Below are 17,999 nucleotides of genomic sequence, written 5' to 3'. Positions count from 1 at the left end.
GATGATAGATAGAGTTGGAAAGATAAAGTTAGATAGATAGATAGATAGATAGATAGATAGATAGATAGATAGATAGATAGATAGATAGATAGATAGATAGATAGATAGATAGATAGATAGATAGATAGATAGATAGATAGATAGATAGATAGATAGATTTTCTGGCTTAAGCAATGATCAATTCAACTTTTTAGAAGTAAATAAAAAAAAATTGGTAACTCTGTGCATGCAACACGTTAACGCGATCTCAGCTTCTTTTCAAAACTCGTTAAGCAGCACAACACAAAAAAGCCACACTCACCCCCTGTGCTCGGCTAACGGCGTATGTCATTCGTCTCCATTGTCTTCATTGTATTCTATTGTACTGAAGTGTGTGTACGCAGACACACACACACTTGCATTAATTATACCGTCGCATGTCGGAAAGAAAACGGATTAGCCGTCCTTTAATTTCATTTCATGACATTATTAAATGAATTGAGAGGAAACAAATTTATTGCTGCTTTGTGGATTCAGGTTTGAAATAAGACCAAGATGTTTCCGTGTGTGTGTGTGTGTTATAAGTAATTAGCGTTGCCTTCCATTTCAAATCTCCATGGCGATGTTCCACACCTTCACTGCACAATTGTATTGTGATTTTATCATTTTCCAAATACAGTGGTGCCTTGAGATAAGACTGCTTTGATTGAATATTTTTTCCAGATCTGAGCTGTCATCTGGATTGTTTGTTTTGTTTTGAGATACAAGCAAAAATTTGAACTAAGAGTGCAGTGTAGATGGCGGCAGCAAACTTCACAATATCCGGCCACCGTCAATTCACATTGGTTTCCTTGCAGTGGAAGGACAAAACCAGTTGGTGGCGGTAATGCGCCATTAAGCCGGTTTACCAACCACCAAAAAAAAAAGAGGACAATACATTAATGTACAGTTTTTTTGTGCTCATGTTTTCCTCGTTTGCAGGTTAAATGGCAAATATGTTATTACTGTGAGTTTTTATACAGCACAACACAATTAAGTGTGAAATGTTTTAACGTACTGCATGTGTAGCTGGTGAAAAACAACAACATGCATTTAATTCCATGTGTGGAAAGAAAACATTATTTTTTTATTCTTAAATGCGACACTGCGCTTAAAGGGGAGTCTATTTAATTCATATCTGCGTAGAGACACAAGACTACATTATACGCACTCATGTACGCACACGCGGCATACAACAATTGATGTGCTTCTTTGTCATTATCAAAATAATACATTCTTCATTCATGGTACATACATGTGACATATATATACAGTACATCAGTTAGAAAAACAAAAAAGATAAACAATAGAGGACTGTGCTACATACTGTACAAACAGTACAACTGTGCTTATGATAAACAATGTCTACACATGGATCTGAATGAACTCGTAATAAACATAAGGCCACTATGGTCGACTGTGAGGAGGACTATTGTATACAATGTGTAATGCAATTGCCAACAACAGCTGGATTGGACACAGCAAGTCCCAATCCCGTTACGTTAAGCACATAGTCCAGCTGCATTACTTGACATGAGGCCTCAATGGGCCGAGCGCACGAATGGACGCAAGGGCTGGATTCACACCAAACTGCTTTTATACATATTTTCTTATTTCTTATATATTTAATGTACAGTACATAGAGTTTGAATGTAGCATGTTTAGTGTAAATCATGTAATGGATATAAAAAGTCTACACACCCCAGTAAAATGATGTTTAAAAATAAGTGACAGCACACCCTTGTACAACAGTAAATGTGTTCAGAATTAATGAATCACCTTCAGTGGGAGTCAGCACACACCTGCCACCATTTAAAGTGCCTGTGACTAAGCCCAAATACAATTCAGATGTTCTAGTAGGCTTTTCCTGATTTTTTTTTGCCTCTTATCAGTAGCCTGAAGCTTTTTAAAAACTCCGTTGGCTATTTTGAACTGTTTACAATTCCTTCCACGTTGACTAATGCCCTATTTCCAGCGGAAGAAAAACAGCCCCAAGCACAAGCAAGCTTCACTGTAAGTATGGTGCTTTTGAGGTGACGAGCAGGGTTGTGTTTGCACCAAACGTACCTTTTGGAATTATGAGAAGTTTAACCTTGGTTTCAGTTGACGGTGTTTGGTAGGTTCAGTTAAAAAAAAACAATCATTGAATTGTAGCGGTTATAGATCACATTATTGGTGGAAAAATAGTTAGAGATGATTTACCTTGGCCTCATTTTTTTATTATCACAAAATCCTGGCATTTGAACAGGGGTGTGTAGACTTTTTACACCCACTGTACCTATTGCAGACCATATTTAATTGTCTGTGCTTTTGCTATAGTTAAGATTTACAGTGGGTGTATTTTAATGTGTCTAATTGTATGATCCAAACTGAAGATGCCTTATTCTGATCTGAAGGTCTCAATTTTTTTCCCTCTTTTTTTTGCTGCCATGACCCATATCGCAGTGGTGCCACTTGAACTTGAAGCATGCAGTGTGAATCCAGCCTTGGGGCTTTCTACTGTGTGAGTGCACATTTGGTCCTGACTCAACCAGCATTACAGCAAATGTTACAAGCAGACAATATTGCACCATATTAATTATTTTCTTGAGTCAAATCAAAGTGTAGAAAGGGGATGACTTTACAAAAGCTGCGTTGTGTGCGATGAAGAATTCACTAAATCTAACCTTAAACCCTTAAAATAAAACAATGATTTTTCATCTAAACCTAGTTCACAGTTACCGTCACGCTGTACAAAATGCCCACTGGCTAATCACAACACAGCACTGAGCAGCGGCACTACGTTGAGTTCAGGACAGTATTGCATTTGATTTATTGTTTATAATTTGTGTTGTTGGAGTTGGAGTCATAGCTAAAGGCCAATTCCTTACTTAAATCCAAATGGGGAAAATAGCTGCATAGATAAAAAGAAAAAAAAGAAAAAAAGACTGTAAAGCAGAGGTAGGCAAACAAAAAGGTATGTAGTAGGCATGTAATATTAAATGCAAATGTTGCTACATTACTAAAATAATGACCAGCTCATTTATCACTAGATCATGCAATACATACTTTAAAACATGTGCTATTTACATGGTAAAAGATGCCGTTCATTCGCCTTAGTATATAGCTATGTATGAAGGGGAACAAAAACCTGAAGAACTGATTCTCAAATCCTTCAGGAAAGGGGAAAAAAAGTCGAGTTCATGCTTTTTATCCTCCCCTTATCTCAGACAATCAGCATCCGGTGCGTGAAGTGACATTTGGCTTAGTGTAGTTTGCAGGGGCTGACATCTTGTCTTTACAAGTCTCTGTTGGGACACACAAAGACAATCTTTGAGCAACAAAACTCACAAATGCTAGGCAATTATAGCCATATAGCAACATCAAGAAATACACCTGCTAATGTAGATTGAAAAGGATTTTAGATAATACAGTATTTCAAACAAAATTGGATGTAATGCTTGTGCTATGCTAACATATCACAAGATATGACAACATACAGTGCCACGAGCCCACGACAGTATGATTTGACGTTGTCAGGCTCTATCTTAAAAAGGTGCTTGATGAAATGCTAACAAATGGTAGGCTATGCTAGGTTCCGAAAAAATCAATGGTCTAGGACATTTTCTTTAACGGTAGTAAATCAAATGCTAACATGCTAACAAATGGTACACAAACACGTAGGCTATGAATGGTGGCAACATGAAGACACACAAACAAAAAGTTCGGTGGTCGGCTACTTGGGAAAATGCTATCCTGCTACCAAATGATATGCTAACATAATAGTAAGATGGCAGCCTGAGGATATGGTGTCAGCGATTGAGTATTTTTGTATTTGGATATCCTACTGAAAATTCTATCAACTAATTGAGTATTCATATGATTTATTTATTTATTTCAAACTTTTTTTGGCCTTGCTAGAGAACAATTCTGAATACTGTACACACACACACAAAAAACGCATTTCACAGAGTAATGAACAAACCGTTGGATTTCATTTTAGATCTTTTCTCCCCACATATATTTAAACTGTGCATAACGGCAAACGGTATTTTCTTCTTACATACATTAGTATGTGAGATTTGGGACTGTGAAACAAAATGATGTCAGAATCACAGTAACAATTTTGCCAAGATTTAGTCGCCTAAAGCAGCTGTGTGGCTAGCTGCTAGCAACTAATTGCTAATGCAGGCAACAGGCACAACATTCTATCAGCATAATTAATTACAGGTTTTTTATTTTATTTTATTTTTTAGCATCCTTAATTGGTGATTGAACATAATTTTAGCATGATGTGTTGATGTTGGTGAAAACAGTTTATGATAGCAATATACAGTAGAGCTCCAACTTCAAGTAGGGTAGGTGTAAGACAACACAAGTCAGCCGCCACGTTGCCATATGAACAACTTCAAAATAAAAGTGTACCAAGCCACTGATGTCCTACTGTAGTGGGAAGATTTTATTTTGAAGGAGGTCTCACCACATTGGCGGCATGTTACGTCATGCATTTCTACAGCTGGCTTGACTGTCTTCCTGACCATGCACACCAAATAGCCTTTTTTTTTTTAAATACACAATGGTAATTGATAAAATGCTAAACTGCTAACAAATGGTATGCTAACATATGTCATAGCAGTGCAAAAAAGTGCCTCAACAGATGTCCTATTTTAAATGGTAAGTCAACATGCATGCTAAGAAATCTTAAGCTAACATGTGGCAAGATAGCAACATGAAGACAAAAATTTATGGTTAATGGTACTTGATAAAATGCTGACAAATAGTATTTTAATTTTAATACATAGCAAGATAGGGCCTACTACCAACACATGGACAAAGACATGGTTAATACTAAGCTGCCGTAAGGATAACATGCTAACAAATGTATGCTAATGTACAGCAAGATAAACAAAAAGGCAAGTTGAGTGTAAAAATGACTAACAGTGTAAAAATGATTAAATGAATGTAAAAGGGGGTACTTCTGTTCCGCTTCCATTTCCAGCAAGAGGACGCATCCACTCTGTCCGTCCGTTCTGTTAATGGAGACCTTTTAGTTGCAATCATGCGAGCGCAGTCGCTTGAGGATATGGAAAGTCGTTGACGTTCATGCGGCTCTTAGCAACACTCGAGAGCTCCGCCAGCCATGATGTAGTTTGTTAGGAAATAAGATGGCCGGTTGTCCCTTCACACAATAAGACAGCGACCGGTTTCTGTGTGTACGCCTTTACACAAGCAGGAATGGTTTAAAGCAGGGGTGGGCATGGTTTGCAACTTCGTAGTACGATAATAATAAAACATGAATAAAATAGACAATCTAGATATCAAGTCCACATGTTTTTTATTTTATTAAATAGTTAGTGAATTAGTCATTCTAATTCAATTGAGCCAAGAAATATTTTAGTATTTCGTTTTTACATTTGGTATTTTATTGACATCATTATTTGTCAAAAAAGGTTGGATGGATGGTTAGCACAGTCATGCCGTAGATTGTGTTATTTTTGTTGCCGTAGATTGTGTTATTTTTGTTGCGCGTTACTCTCAACACTGACTATAATGGGGCTCATGGACAGGGTGCACATGGCTCCGAATTGAATTACCCCCTCCTCCCTCTCTCTAAGATTGAGTTTTGAGATGTTGTGATTTTCCTCTGCTTTCTATGGCTTTTGCTTGTGAGCCTATTATTTAACAAATACGTCCGACATGTCCACAAAGAGGACATTTTTCATTTCTGCAACGAGCGTGGAACCTACGTGGCATTCAACACATCTTGGGGCTTTTAGGAAGCATTTGCTTGTAATAGGTGCTATACGGGTTGAAAAACAAACAAAACATTTTGAAGTAGTCTCACCGGAGGCAAACTACAGTAAGTGGCCCATTTGTGTGTTGTTGTTCTTCCTTGACGTTCTAATGAGCTTCCCGAGGAAAATTATCTGGACAAAGTGCCGTTTTGCAGACTTGGCGGATGTCGAGTGGTCCGACTGGCTGGGAAAGTCTGGATTGGTTACCAAATGTAGAGCTTCTCCACATAAGGGGGGGAGTGTGGAACACATTATACAGTAGTGACATTTTATTGGCTTGTCAACACAATATCTAATGGTCTGTGCACCTCCAACGTACAAGATTTATGCATCATCTCATTCACTGCTATAGACGTCAAAAATTCATTTGAACTATTTCTATTAGTTTAACATTTTTTTCCACTTTTGTTAACAAGAGTATGAAAACCTAGAAAAAAATTATTGTACATTTAGAACAGATATAAAATTTGTGTTTAATCGTGAGTTAACTATTGAAGTCATGCAATTAATTATAATAAAAAAATGTAATCGGCTGACACGATTTAAAAAGAAAAGATTATTAAAAATTAGGGTCGTCAAGGGATTACATTTTTTAATCGTAATTAATCGCATGACTTCACTAGTTAACTCACGATTAATCACAAATTTGATCTCTCTTCTAAATGTACAATAAAACTATTCTAGGTTTTCATACTCTTGTTAACAAAAGGGGGAAAAAAAAGTTAAACTAATAGAAATAGTTCAAATGAATGAACGTCAATGGCCGTGAATGTAATGACCTGTGCACCTCTAGTGTAAAATAATTTCACCATAATATGTAATGCACCTCCACTGTAACATTTTAGACTGCGGACATTATTTTCATACACAGTGCATCTGTGTTGTGGCGCCAATGCTGGTGGATCCTGATTTTCATATCAGCGTAACAGTAAGCAGGAGACGTTGCAGTTGGAGATGCATCTGGTTGAGTGACAATTTAATGGCCGAAAGCTGATCCAAACCTTCTGCCCGTTCGGACCAAATCTAACACCGGCGCAGGGTAGAGAGCCGGTTCAATGCAACATATTTAATTCATAATTATGTAAACAGCGGGCATCAAACACTCTGGACCATTGTATGATATTTTTTAAACCAATTCATTGGGCAGCACAGCTATGGTGAGAGCACACGAACAATCAGGGTAGGCGTAAGTAACCACTTAAGTAACCACTTGACAGCGCAGATGTGCTTTTGCTCTGGCAAGACTGTAGTGTGCGACTAGCACAACGCATTCAAAGGGAATGAAAGGAGCCACTTTGATTGGCCATGACTGAAGTCGGCTGTCACCGCTCCCACAGCGACGTCCTCTCTTGCAGTTCTGTTGCCATGCGAAATTACCAACATCGGGTCTAACCTGCCTCCACGGAAATATACCGTGAAGGATTTACGCGGGTCATTAAAATCTGAACGTTATATGTAATGATCGTTTCGCTTCAAGTGTGCCATACTGATGACCATTTGATGTGAAATAGGAAGGTGATTCTTGTATCGTCTCCCAGGCTTCATGCTGTGTGGTGCAGTAAGTTACCATAGTGGACGCTGGGCTCTCCGGGGGTGAGCAGGAAGCAGGTGGCTTCTTTCTTGGTGCGATCTCTCCCCCGGGGGCAGCGCAGGGACCATTTTTCACTGGGGGACAGCGGCTGGGTCAGGCTGCAGCCTTCCTCCTCGGAAAGGGCCACGTTTGCGTCGCCGTTCTGTTTGGAATCTGACAGCACCACAAAAAAAAAAAAACGTCAGATAAATGCCAACGCTTTTAGCCACTGCCCCCGCAGGGCCTGACAACAAGTGATTACTGCATGAGACCTGCATGTGAGCAAAGCTTATTTCTCTTCTCTTCTTGTAATGTAACATATTGGTGTCATTTAATAACGATAACAGATTTAGGTTACTGCTCATTTACATTTTCTGTGAACCTACCTATCAATTCAAATCAACATTGCGAGGGAACTGTGTAATAAACCTGACAGTTGCAATACAGATTAATTTGTTGTTTGTGTTTGTTAGACAATACATGAGAAGAAGACTTTGGAAAATGTATCACATTAAAAAAAATCTTAAACCTTACTACCTGTATACTGCAACATACCATTCTGTATTTACTTTAAATGATCTGTGCACCTCAAATGCAAAAATGAAAATGAAGTAACATAACATATTGACATCCTGTTTAATGGTTGGTGCGCCTCTTGTGTAGCATATATTTACATTGCATGATATGGTCTCTACACCTTCCCTGTTGCATATTGCCTCAAATGTCACAATTTGGAAAATGTCATGTTTTTTCAAAAATCTATACTACTGGTCACTCCACATGTGTGGGTGTTATTTTACAAATTATTGACAAATCTAAAAATGCCCAAATTATTTTCAATACGGGTAGTCCTCAATTTACGAACACAAGGTTGTTTGTAAGTCGAATGACATTAAATTTTGTTTAAAAATAAAATGTTAAGTAATTTTTTTTAAGTAAAATAATACAAATATGTAAAATATTTTTGAAAATGAAACAAATTAAATTAGATACAGTATATAGTTTATGTACTTTACAAAAATTTGGCACTGTTTGGCTCGAACATTCTTAGGAAAATGTGTTTTCCGACTGTCCGTGAAGTGCACATGAATGTGATTGGCGCGTATGTCAAGTCAAGATGGCGACCGCCGAGTCAGATTCAAGTGATTTCGAAGCTGAAGATATATTGTATGTTTTGCTACTACACCGATAAAGGAGACGACTGAGGGCTGCTTCTCATGAATATCCTCCAGGAGAGCCTGTGAAATGTACTCACAGTGTGGTGCCAATATTGGGTGCATGAAGAGTGCGTACAACGTGGCCACTGGCTCCAGTACCGTGCATCGCCGGACAGAGAGGTAGTTGAAATAGGCAAATATCGCGGTGTTGCTCAGCGGGGTTGTGGCAGAGAGGGGCACTACAGTACAATACTGTACCGTAATGCATGATGTGGTGCGCACTTGAAAATATTAACTTGCGCACGATATATGGCATTTATGGACGCCAGTCAGCCCTTGTTCGTGTCTGCGAATGTTCGTAAGTCGGATGTTTGTATCTAGAGGACTACCTGTAATATGTTGCCCCACTAGTCTAACTACAGTATTCAGATTAATAGCGCATTTGTGGAATATTAGTTAAGCAGCAAAACCCACCCATTTTTATCCATCTCAGGGGGCAGCCATTTTGCCATTTGCTGACTGAAAATGACTTGCTCAGGGCTCACTTAACGACCAATCATGGCTCGGCTTGCGACCGTCACATGACCACACCCAAAAAAACAGGTAAGCCGTGATTGGTTGTTACCTGAGCGCGAGGCACTGTGATGTCATTTACAGCAAGTGGCAAAATGGCCGCCTCCTGAGATGGATACATTCTAAATGGATAAATACTTGACTTTTTGGGGATCTCCTGAAAAGTTGTTATTTTGGAGGTACGAAGATTCTTCAGATGGCAGCAATATACGGCATATAATGTCCATGTATGGCTAACATAACATACTGACATTACACCTCGTGATGGAGAATGGCGGTCTGACCTGCTCGGCTGTCGTCGGCCGCCAGCGGACACGTGTCACTCTGCGTGCTTTCCCTGCACGAGTTGCTGTCGGACTTCCCAAAGGACGCCGTGTCGGTCTGAGCCTCGGGATTGGGGTTATGCTTGTTCTTCTTCTTGGGCAGCTTCTGCTTGGCCATGGCCAGCGAGTAGTACATCCCAAAGTTGTTGACGATGACTGGCACGGGCATGGCGATGGTCAGCACCCCGGCCAGGGCGCACAAGGCCCCCACCATCATGCCCAGCCACGTCTGTGGGTACATGTCTCCGTAGCCTAGCGTGGTCATGGTGACCACGGCCCACCAGAAGCTGATGGGGATGTTCTTGAAGTGCGTGTGGTGGGCGCCCGTGGGGTCGTGCGGGCTGGCTCCGATCCGCTCGGCGTAGTAAATCATGGTGGCGAAGATAAGAACTCCCAAAGCCAAGAAGATGATGAGCAGCAGGAACTCATTGATGCTTGCCCTTAGCGTGTGCCCGAGCACGCGCAGACCAACAAAGTGTCGGGTCAGCTTGAAGATCCGAAGGATCCGCACGAAGCGGACCACCCGTAGGAAACCCAGGACGTCGTTGGCCGCCTTGGACGACAGGCCGCTCAGACCCATCTCCAAGTAGAAAGGAAGGATGGCCACGAAGTCGATGATGTTCAGTGAGTTCTTGACGAAGAGCAGCTTGTCCGGGCAGCACGCGATCCGCACCAGGAACTCAAAAGTGAACCACAGCACGCATACGCCCTCCACCAAGGTGAGGACGGGCTTGGTCACCATCTCCAAGCGCTCCTCGGTTTGCGTCACGTTGCCCACCAGCACTAGCTCCGTACGGTTCTGGAGCTCATTAAAGGCCTCGTGGGTCTCCAGGCAGAAGGTGGTGATGGACACCAGGATGAAGAAGAGGGACGCCAGCGCCACTCCCTGGTGACAAAACATCGGATAAGAGTTCATCAGCGTTGGCTCATAGACCTTGTCAGATGGTTTGGAAACAATAATGCTCCAGAACAGGGTTGTAATTAGTTTTGGATTTTTCATGATAGTTAGTTTTGATTGTTGCTTAAATTCAGTTAGTTCTGATGATTTTTATTTTACTTTATTTATTTATTTATTTTTAGATTTAGTATTAGTTTTAGTTTTTTAAAATGGAGTTTTTTGTCAAGCGCAAGATAAATAAAAAAGTAGCTAAATATTGTGTAATAAAACAAACTACAAAACATTTTAATTGTTTTACCGTTCTCTTGATGTACGAACATGCAGAAATACCAAAAATAAGTACTGCACATGTAAAATAAACTCTGAAAGCTCTTGTATGATATTACTGACAAAGATGAAAATGAAGGACATTTTTTTGCTATAATTACAGCTGCTTTTATATTTTAAAAAAAATGTAGTTTCAGTTAGTTTACATTTTTAAAAGCAATTTCTTTTTTTATTTCGTTAACAAAAATTTATTTTCAGTCTTAGTTTTAGTTAGCTTGATAGGTAAATATAATTAACCCTTACAGGCAATGATTCTCGAAGTCTAGCACTACTAAAATAGTGGCTCCCTCTAGTGGTATGCCAAAGAATCGCTAAATTAAAGATTTAAACTGCAGAATATAACAGTGGCTCTAACTTTAAAAAATAAAATTTAATCGTTAAAACTATATTGTAGAGTTGAGTTATATTTAACATTTAATAGAATAAATTTGCATTTTATCTTTTAGAACAAGAAACATTTATTGAGGGCTGATTTTTATGTGCAATATATTTTAATTGAATCATTATTTAAGAACATCCCAGATGTGCCATTACATATAAACTAAATATGTTAGATTTCAGGTGCACATTTGATCAACACTGTAATTCTCAGGTCCCACTATATTAGTTAGCGGTCAAACAGCGATATACTGAACAATGATCATTTGTGTATAACATCATGCAAACACTGAGAAACAAAGAGTTTGTCATAGCGTCCCTTTTTCAATGAACAATATGGCAGGCAGTCAGAAGTTTGAATGGACCCGTCCGCCTTGACATCATAAGCAGCCTGTGTCTCGATTGTTTACTAAAAGCCTGAACAAATTGTATCGCCCTCGCTAAATAAATAATCCCGCAGCTGGATAAATAAGACTGCTGTGTGTGTGTATGTGCGTGTGTATTCCATGAATGTGTTTAGACGTTGTGTAGCAACTCATCTCCCTTTTAGGATGAAACTCTACCACCGCTTTCGAGTCAAGTTAGGTTGTGTGTGTGTGGTGTGTGTTTGTGTGTATGCATATGCAAGCAAGGACCAGTAAAGATATGTATTAAAAAAAAAAGTTAAACAATTGTTTACCATCAAATATTTGGCCATAAAGAACGATATTCCCAGTGGTTTATACACTCTAAAAACAGTTGGGTCATAAGTAACCCAATTATGGATTAAAAATAAACCGATCTACTTTCTGTTTTTTTGTTTTTTATACAAAATGACCCAATGTTTTGACCCAAATAAAGGATCTGACCAATATTTATGAGTTGTTTGACACTAAAAGACCCATTTCTTGACTCAAAGTTGGGTCAAATCAACCCAAGTAGAGGATCGGTCCATTTTTGACCCATAATTGGGTTATTTTTGACCCAACTGTTCAGAGTGTATGATTACCATTGCTTTAAAAAATATATATATTATTGCCAAAAATTATTTTTAATTTAGGCCTATACAGATATACTATGTTCATATTTGAAACAATTTTTTTTGTAATGCTACAATATTTTAAATTCACACCATTCATCAAAACAATTCGTTAAAAGTCTACTTTCTGCGCCCACTTTAGGTCAACCAAATGTGTTTTATTGTCTTACATTTATGTTTGTTATTTTCCTGTAAAAGTCCTCATTTTATTCTTCGAACTTCAAAATTTTGCAGTTGAGTGGAGTTTCCTTCATTTTGCTATTTTGCTAGACTAGCACAGATAGAAGAGGGCACTTGCACTATATGTGCAGGAATGCAGCCGACTCCTGGCCAATTGAAGCGGCTGCCCTCATGAACCCATTTACATTTAGTGCAGAGAGAGTCTACATGGTGGAAAGACTTGCTTGAGTCCATGCCGGACAAAGTACATTTACAGTAAAAGGAACTACAAGAAGCTCTCCGCTTGCGATGTAAAGACCAATTTCCACCCCCAATCGTGCGGCAAGGCCTGCCTCTCCTGACCACACGTCTGGTGTGTGTGCATGTGTGAGAGAAACAGAGCGCCAACACACTTCACCGGTGGAAACTTTAAACATGTTGAAGAGATTTATTAGAATGACCACGTGTTGCCACCACACACACAAAAACACGCAAGCACACACACGCGCACAGGAAGAGCTCTTTCCATTTGTCCGCTGGGCTCGTGGATCCAATGCAGACGTGCTTCATCATACACTTGCTGTGTTCCAATGACAGATAAAGGGCAAATGTGTGGCCACCAACAAGAATTGTTTTCATATTTAGTGGTCTGTGTACTCTCCAAAATAACATGTTTATATTATATTTAATGGTCCATCACCGCTAACACACCGTATACACAACACTGCAACTACTGAGCGTAAGTGACAAATATTTGGCAGCTAGCCCGGAAAGCTAATGTAGATGTGCTCCTTTTATCAAAAGTACACTACACCAGTCAGTCACAACATGATGTTACGTACATATTTATATGTTACATATGAGGTGCACAAGCAACTAAAGAAGATGTAAATATAATACACAATAGGTGCACGGACTACTGATTGAACATGCAGATTGCTAAATTAGCTTCTTGCTAGCTGACATACAGTTTTTTTGTCACTTGTGTTTGAGGTGGAATGTTATTTTTTTTTCTTTTTCAAACATGTAATTTTTTTGTGTAATGTAATCCAACATTTTTATTTCTGTATCATTGGGCTAGAAGGCGACGCGGCGTCTGAAATGTGATCAAGTATGAGGTTGCTGACAAGGAAGAAGTCCGCTAAAAGCTCGCTATTAGCTCTTCTGCCATTAGCGTGTACATTAAATGCTTACACATGAATGTATCCACCATAAAAAGTGCTACACAAACTCGAGCCTTTTCTCTGCACACTAAAAACACTGTTTCTTTTTTTGCTGATTCTGCTACTAAAAATGATGACAGCTTAAACTCCGCTCAAGCGAGCTGTAAAGGTGACATGTGCATTGTTTTTCACAATTTAAAAAAGTTCCATGTGCTTGTGACATACTTTTTTGTCAATACCTCAATGATAAGGAATGGAAGTAGTTTTCTTTTTTTCTATAGCACTTATATCCAAATTGGTCATGGTTGAGCCGGAGACTATTTCTGCAGGTTTTGGCTGAAAGGTGAGGTACACCCTGGACTAATCAACAGTCAATGTCAGAACACAACACACAAACCCAAACAACAGGCTGGTCACCGGTCAATGTCAGGGTACTTAAGTGGACATATAGACAATCACCCACATGCATGCACAGTGACTACAGGAAACAAACTTGTACCAAAATAAAAAAGTGAAGCTAAAGCAAAAAAAACTAAACAAAAATCCCTTAAAAACAGTTTTCCGGCAGTAAGCGGCTCATAATTGGGTTAATAATGAGATCAATGTTAGTTGGGATAATTACTTCCAATATTGTTTGAGACTTTTGGATTTTGCACATACCTCGGGTCAAATTAACCATGAGACATTATTGCTGTTCCTGTGAAACAAAAGCTGCCTGTTGCACCTGTTGATTAAGCCTTGATTAAGGAAAAGATAACTACAATTATGCTTATGGAGGGGATGGGCAAATAAAATACACATATCAGGTATTGGTCTTATTTCAAGGTATCGGACCTTGTGATGGAAGCTGATAGCAGTTGTTTTATGAACAGAATCTAGAAATGAGAAAAATAGAAAACTGCCATTGATTTCATGCAGTTCTAAGGAAAAATGCTACTGCATAGTTCTTTTAAAATGATCTGTTATTGCTTTTTTGGGGGAATTGTTATTCATCAAAAGTACTTGTGTTATCGGTACTTGGTATCGGTATCAGTGAATACTCAAGAATTGAGTACTCCTGTTGGTATGGGTCTAAAAAAAGAAAGTGGTGTGAGCATCCCTACTTATAGAGATAATGCCTGAAGTTAAATCAACCCCTTTAAAATTGAGGGGGGGGGGGGGGGGGGGGCAATTAAAAAAAAAAACTATTCGACCTTGGGATTGCTGATCCCTGAGAAACAATAGCTACCTGTTGTTATTCAGCAACATGTGCCAATGCCCCCCCCCCCCCCCCCAAACTCACCCTGGCCGCTTTGGACGAGTAGGGGTCGTCAAAGAGAGCCCAGATCTTGGGCTGCCAAACTTCGCAGCATCCCCTGGACCTGCCCGGGCACTCCTCGATGCCGAAGCGTCGCGGTGCGTCGCCCTCATCATCGGCGTTGTCGTCCGGCTCGGGTGGCTCGAAAGTCTCCAGGGCCTCCTCGGCGTCACGGTGCTGCCGGTAAGTCATCCAGCAGCACGGCTCCACGTCCGTCTCGTCGATGCCCCAGAAGGCCAGCTCCTCCTCGAAGAGCGGCCCGCACACGTCGGCCGGGCAGTGCAGCTTGCCCGTGCGGTAGTAGTTGAGCACGTAGGCGAAGATGCCCGGGTGGCGGTCAAAGAACAACTCCCCGCCGGCGCTGCTGCTCGGCGGCGGCGGCGAGTTGCACGACTCCTCCGAGCCCACCTGCGGCTCCGGGTGGGCCAGCCACGCCAGGCGGGTGCCCGGCAAGGTGCGCAGGGTGCTCTTGTAGGTCTCGTGCCGGGTGCCGCCCACGTTGATGATGATCTTATCCGAGTCTTCGCCTCTGGACATGTCCTCCTTCAGACATGATTTGGACGGAGGCTTGTTGCCGGACTTGCGTCCTCGGTAAGACGAAACGCACACGGAGCTGAGCATCGTCAGATCGGCGCGCTGGGTGATGACTGGCTGCTCCTTGTGTCAAAATATCAAGTGCGCCCTCATCGCAGCTCCGGAGCTCAGCGAAACCACTTGTTTGCCAAACAAGCGTGATTAAGATCACTTTATAGGCCTTCTAGTCCTGCGCACCGATCACACCTGGAGCTTGGTCGGTGCTCCTTGCGAGCCCTCGGATCTCGTGCCTTTTTTCTCCGTTCCAAACCTGCGGATTGTGCAACTTTTCTGGAAGCCGACCGCCCACGGGAGACATTCAACAGTTGGAGCAGATGTGCGCCAGTTTTCCAGCGAGGACTCGCTGTTGTTGCGATGCGCCTCTTTCTCCCCCAGCGACGCGACTCGGTACGCTGCTCGACAACAGGCTCCCTTTAACCCTTTGACTGCTGTTGGCTCGTCACGCAACCACTCCCTCGCGCAATGTAACATGTCATGTGATTCTACCTTTATTTTTTATCGTGTCAGTTTCTTAAGCACAAGGTAACTCAAAAGTAAATGATCAAAAGTGAAATTATGCAAATAAATACAATTAAACCAAATTAAATGGAAATATTTTGGTAAAAAGAGTTAACTAAGACCTGTATTAAAAAAAGTACTTTATTTAATGAAAACTTTTTTTTTTTAAACACTTTAACATTATGCACAGTTTAAACATAACATTTTGAACAGTGCACATTAGGACTATATACTGTATGTAAAAGTTCAATTACAAATGTTCAAAAACGACCAAATGCAAACATATTTTATGTAAAAGTTAAATACAACCTAACTATATTTTAACAATGTACTGTACTTAAAGTAAAAAAAAAAAGAAAAAATAGGATACTGCACATGAAAAACTAAATGTAACTTTTTAAGTGCAGTAGGCTATTTTTTTTCTTTCTTGTTGACAGGGAACATTGCTTTTAAAAAATATATATAAAAAAATAATTGCACAAAGGTAAAAAGTTTTGCCTAATAGTTAAAAAAAACATGCTAATGTAATTTAAAGATGAACACAACAAATGTTTTTGGGCAGAAAAAAATGTCAAACAATAAAACATTTTAATCAGATTAATCACTTCTTATAAATTTGATTAATCACGATTAATTGCTTGATTAAAAAGGTTTTTGTTTCAACATTTTTTACCCGCCAAATTTTAAAGAGCGCTTGTCATGATCATTTTTTCCTCATTTAAAGTTATGAAGACTTCTTCAAAATTGATCATCCACTGCACACGCTCATCCTCTTTTTTTAATCAGTTAATTACTTACATAATTTAAAATGGAAAAAAAATGACCCACAATAGTTTGACATGAACAAATATTCTGAATGTCAAACGCAAGAATTTATTAAATGCTTTACTTTAATGCATGTAGTTATGTTTATTGCTCAAACACAACCTGTGTTACTTTTAATGTAACCATACGCTGTCAAGCGAAAGGATGAATAATTAATAGTGCGATTAATCTGCATTAATACATGATTAATGCAAGATTTTTTATGATTAATTTATTAGTTAACTCTTTAACAGCGGTGATTAAAAAAATAATCTAATTAATTACAGTTTTTTAATATAATTAATATAATTAATCGATTTTAATCTCAGATCTGCTAAAAGTCTACAAATAAAGCATTTGAATTCTAGGACATTACAAAATTGTAGTGCATGACTAATCAATTGAATACACCAAGAAGAGAACATTTAAAATCCGCTTTTTTATTCTTGAAGTGTGGTTTATAGATGAATTTCAAAAGAAAAAGTTCAAGCACATCCACAAACCAAGCAGGCCAGGCATTATTCAAAAAGATAATCTAAACTTCAATTTTGTTCAATTTATTGATTTATTTATTTTTAACAACATTGAATCTAAACTTCCACAAGATGAGGTTCGGTGTATGGATGTCATGAGATGAACTGATAATAGGCTAGCTTTTGTGTTTTTTGAGTTAAACTAACAAACAGGTAATCAGGAAAAATTAGAGATTAAAAGGAGAGGAAAACAAAGATCAAAAGCTACAATATCTGAGTCATAACAACTCAAACCCAAAAGAGGAACTGGGGCTACAGTATCAACTCTAATCAAAAACCCACCCCAAACTAAGATTACAGAATCTGACAACAGACAACTCCTTGAGCCAGTTGCTCAAACAAGCTTTACATTATCTGGTGTACGCCAAGTTTGACTGCGTAACGGATGCCGCAAGGAGAAAAAAAAAGCATTTGAGTCTGCGTGTCACTTCCCACCTGCTGCGGTGCGTGCGTATGCGGTGCGTATGCGGATCAGCGGAAGGTTTCTGCAAGGCTTCTAATATTTCCGGATTTTCCTGAAGCTGAAGAAATGACAGGAGCCGGATAGGAAGTCAGGCGTCGGCATCACGGTAGATGTGATTTCAAAATAAAAACGATTGCACACTCGTTTTTTTGGAAGCAAGCTAACTAGATAGCTTATATATATATGTTCTATCATATCTCAACATACATTTTTTTATATGTAGGTCTAGTAATGGAGTAATTGGTAATTATATTACATAGGTCATCCCTCACCTTTACAGAAGGCTGACATGTTTGGCCGCCATCTTTCTCCTATGGCTAATGGCCTGTCACGTGACCAAAGACGCGTGAGCTCCAATGTCACATGATCAAAACTTCCAGAAACACTTGTGAGATCACATCACAACAGGGGTCACGAATCTTTTTGAAACCGAGAGCTACTGTATTTCAGAT

General features: G+C 39.5%; 1 protein-coding gene across 1 annotated transcript; it reads right to left on the bottom strand.

Moving 5' to 3' along the window:
- Nucleotides 1-1,009: 1,009 nt before the first annotated feature.
- On the bottom strand, nucleotides 1,010-15,651 carry kcnc4 (potassium voltage-gated channel, Shaw-related subfamily, member 4). The gene is made up of 4 exons (XM_077551882.1): nucleotides 14,641-15,651; nucleotides 9,377-10,301; nucleotides 7,360-7,536; nucleotides 1,010-3,305 (listed from the first exon to the last, which is right to left on the bottom strand). Exons 1-4 carry the CDS (start codon nucleotides 15,274-15,276, stop codon nucleotides 3,232-3,234), a joined length of 1,812 nt encoding a protein of 603 aa, XP_077408008.1. The 5' UTR covers nucleotides 15,277-15,651; the 3' UTR covers nucleotides 1,010-3,231.
- Between the last annotated feature and the right edge of the window lie 2,348 nt (nucleotides 15,652-17,999).

This window comes from Vanacampus margaritifer, chromosome 1, assembly GCF_051991255.1.
Source record: "Vanacampus margaritifer isolate UIUO_Vmar chromosome 1, RoL_Vmar_1.0, whole genome shotgun sequence".
NCBI classification, from domain to species: domain Eukaryota; kingdom Metazoa; phylum Chordata; class Actinopteri; order Syngnathiformes; family Syngnathidae; genus Vanacampus; species Vanacampus margaritifer.
This window is presented reverse-complemented; position numbering and strand designations above follow the sequence as displayed.

Excerpts from the sequence above, each read along its gene's own strand:
- kcnc4 (XM_077551882.1), bottom strand. The coding sequence starts at position 15,276 with ATGCTCAGCTCCGTGTGCGTTTCGTCTTACCGAGGACGCAAGTCCGGC. Across the intron at positions 10,302-14,640 it reads ACTCGTCCAAAGCGGCCAGG|GGAGTGGCGCTGGCGTCCCT; the intron begins GTGAGTTTGGGG and ends TTTTGTCACCAG. Across the intron at positions 7,537-9,376 it reads GGCCGACGACAGCCGAGCAG|ATTCCAAACAGAACGGCGAC; the intron begins GTCAGACCGCCA and ends TGGTGCTGTCAG.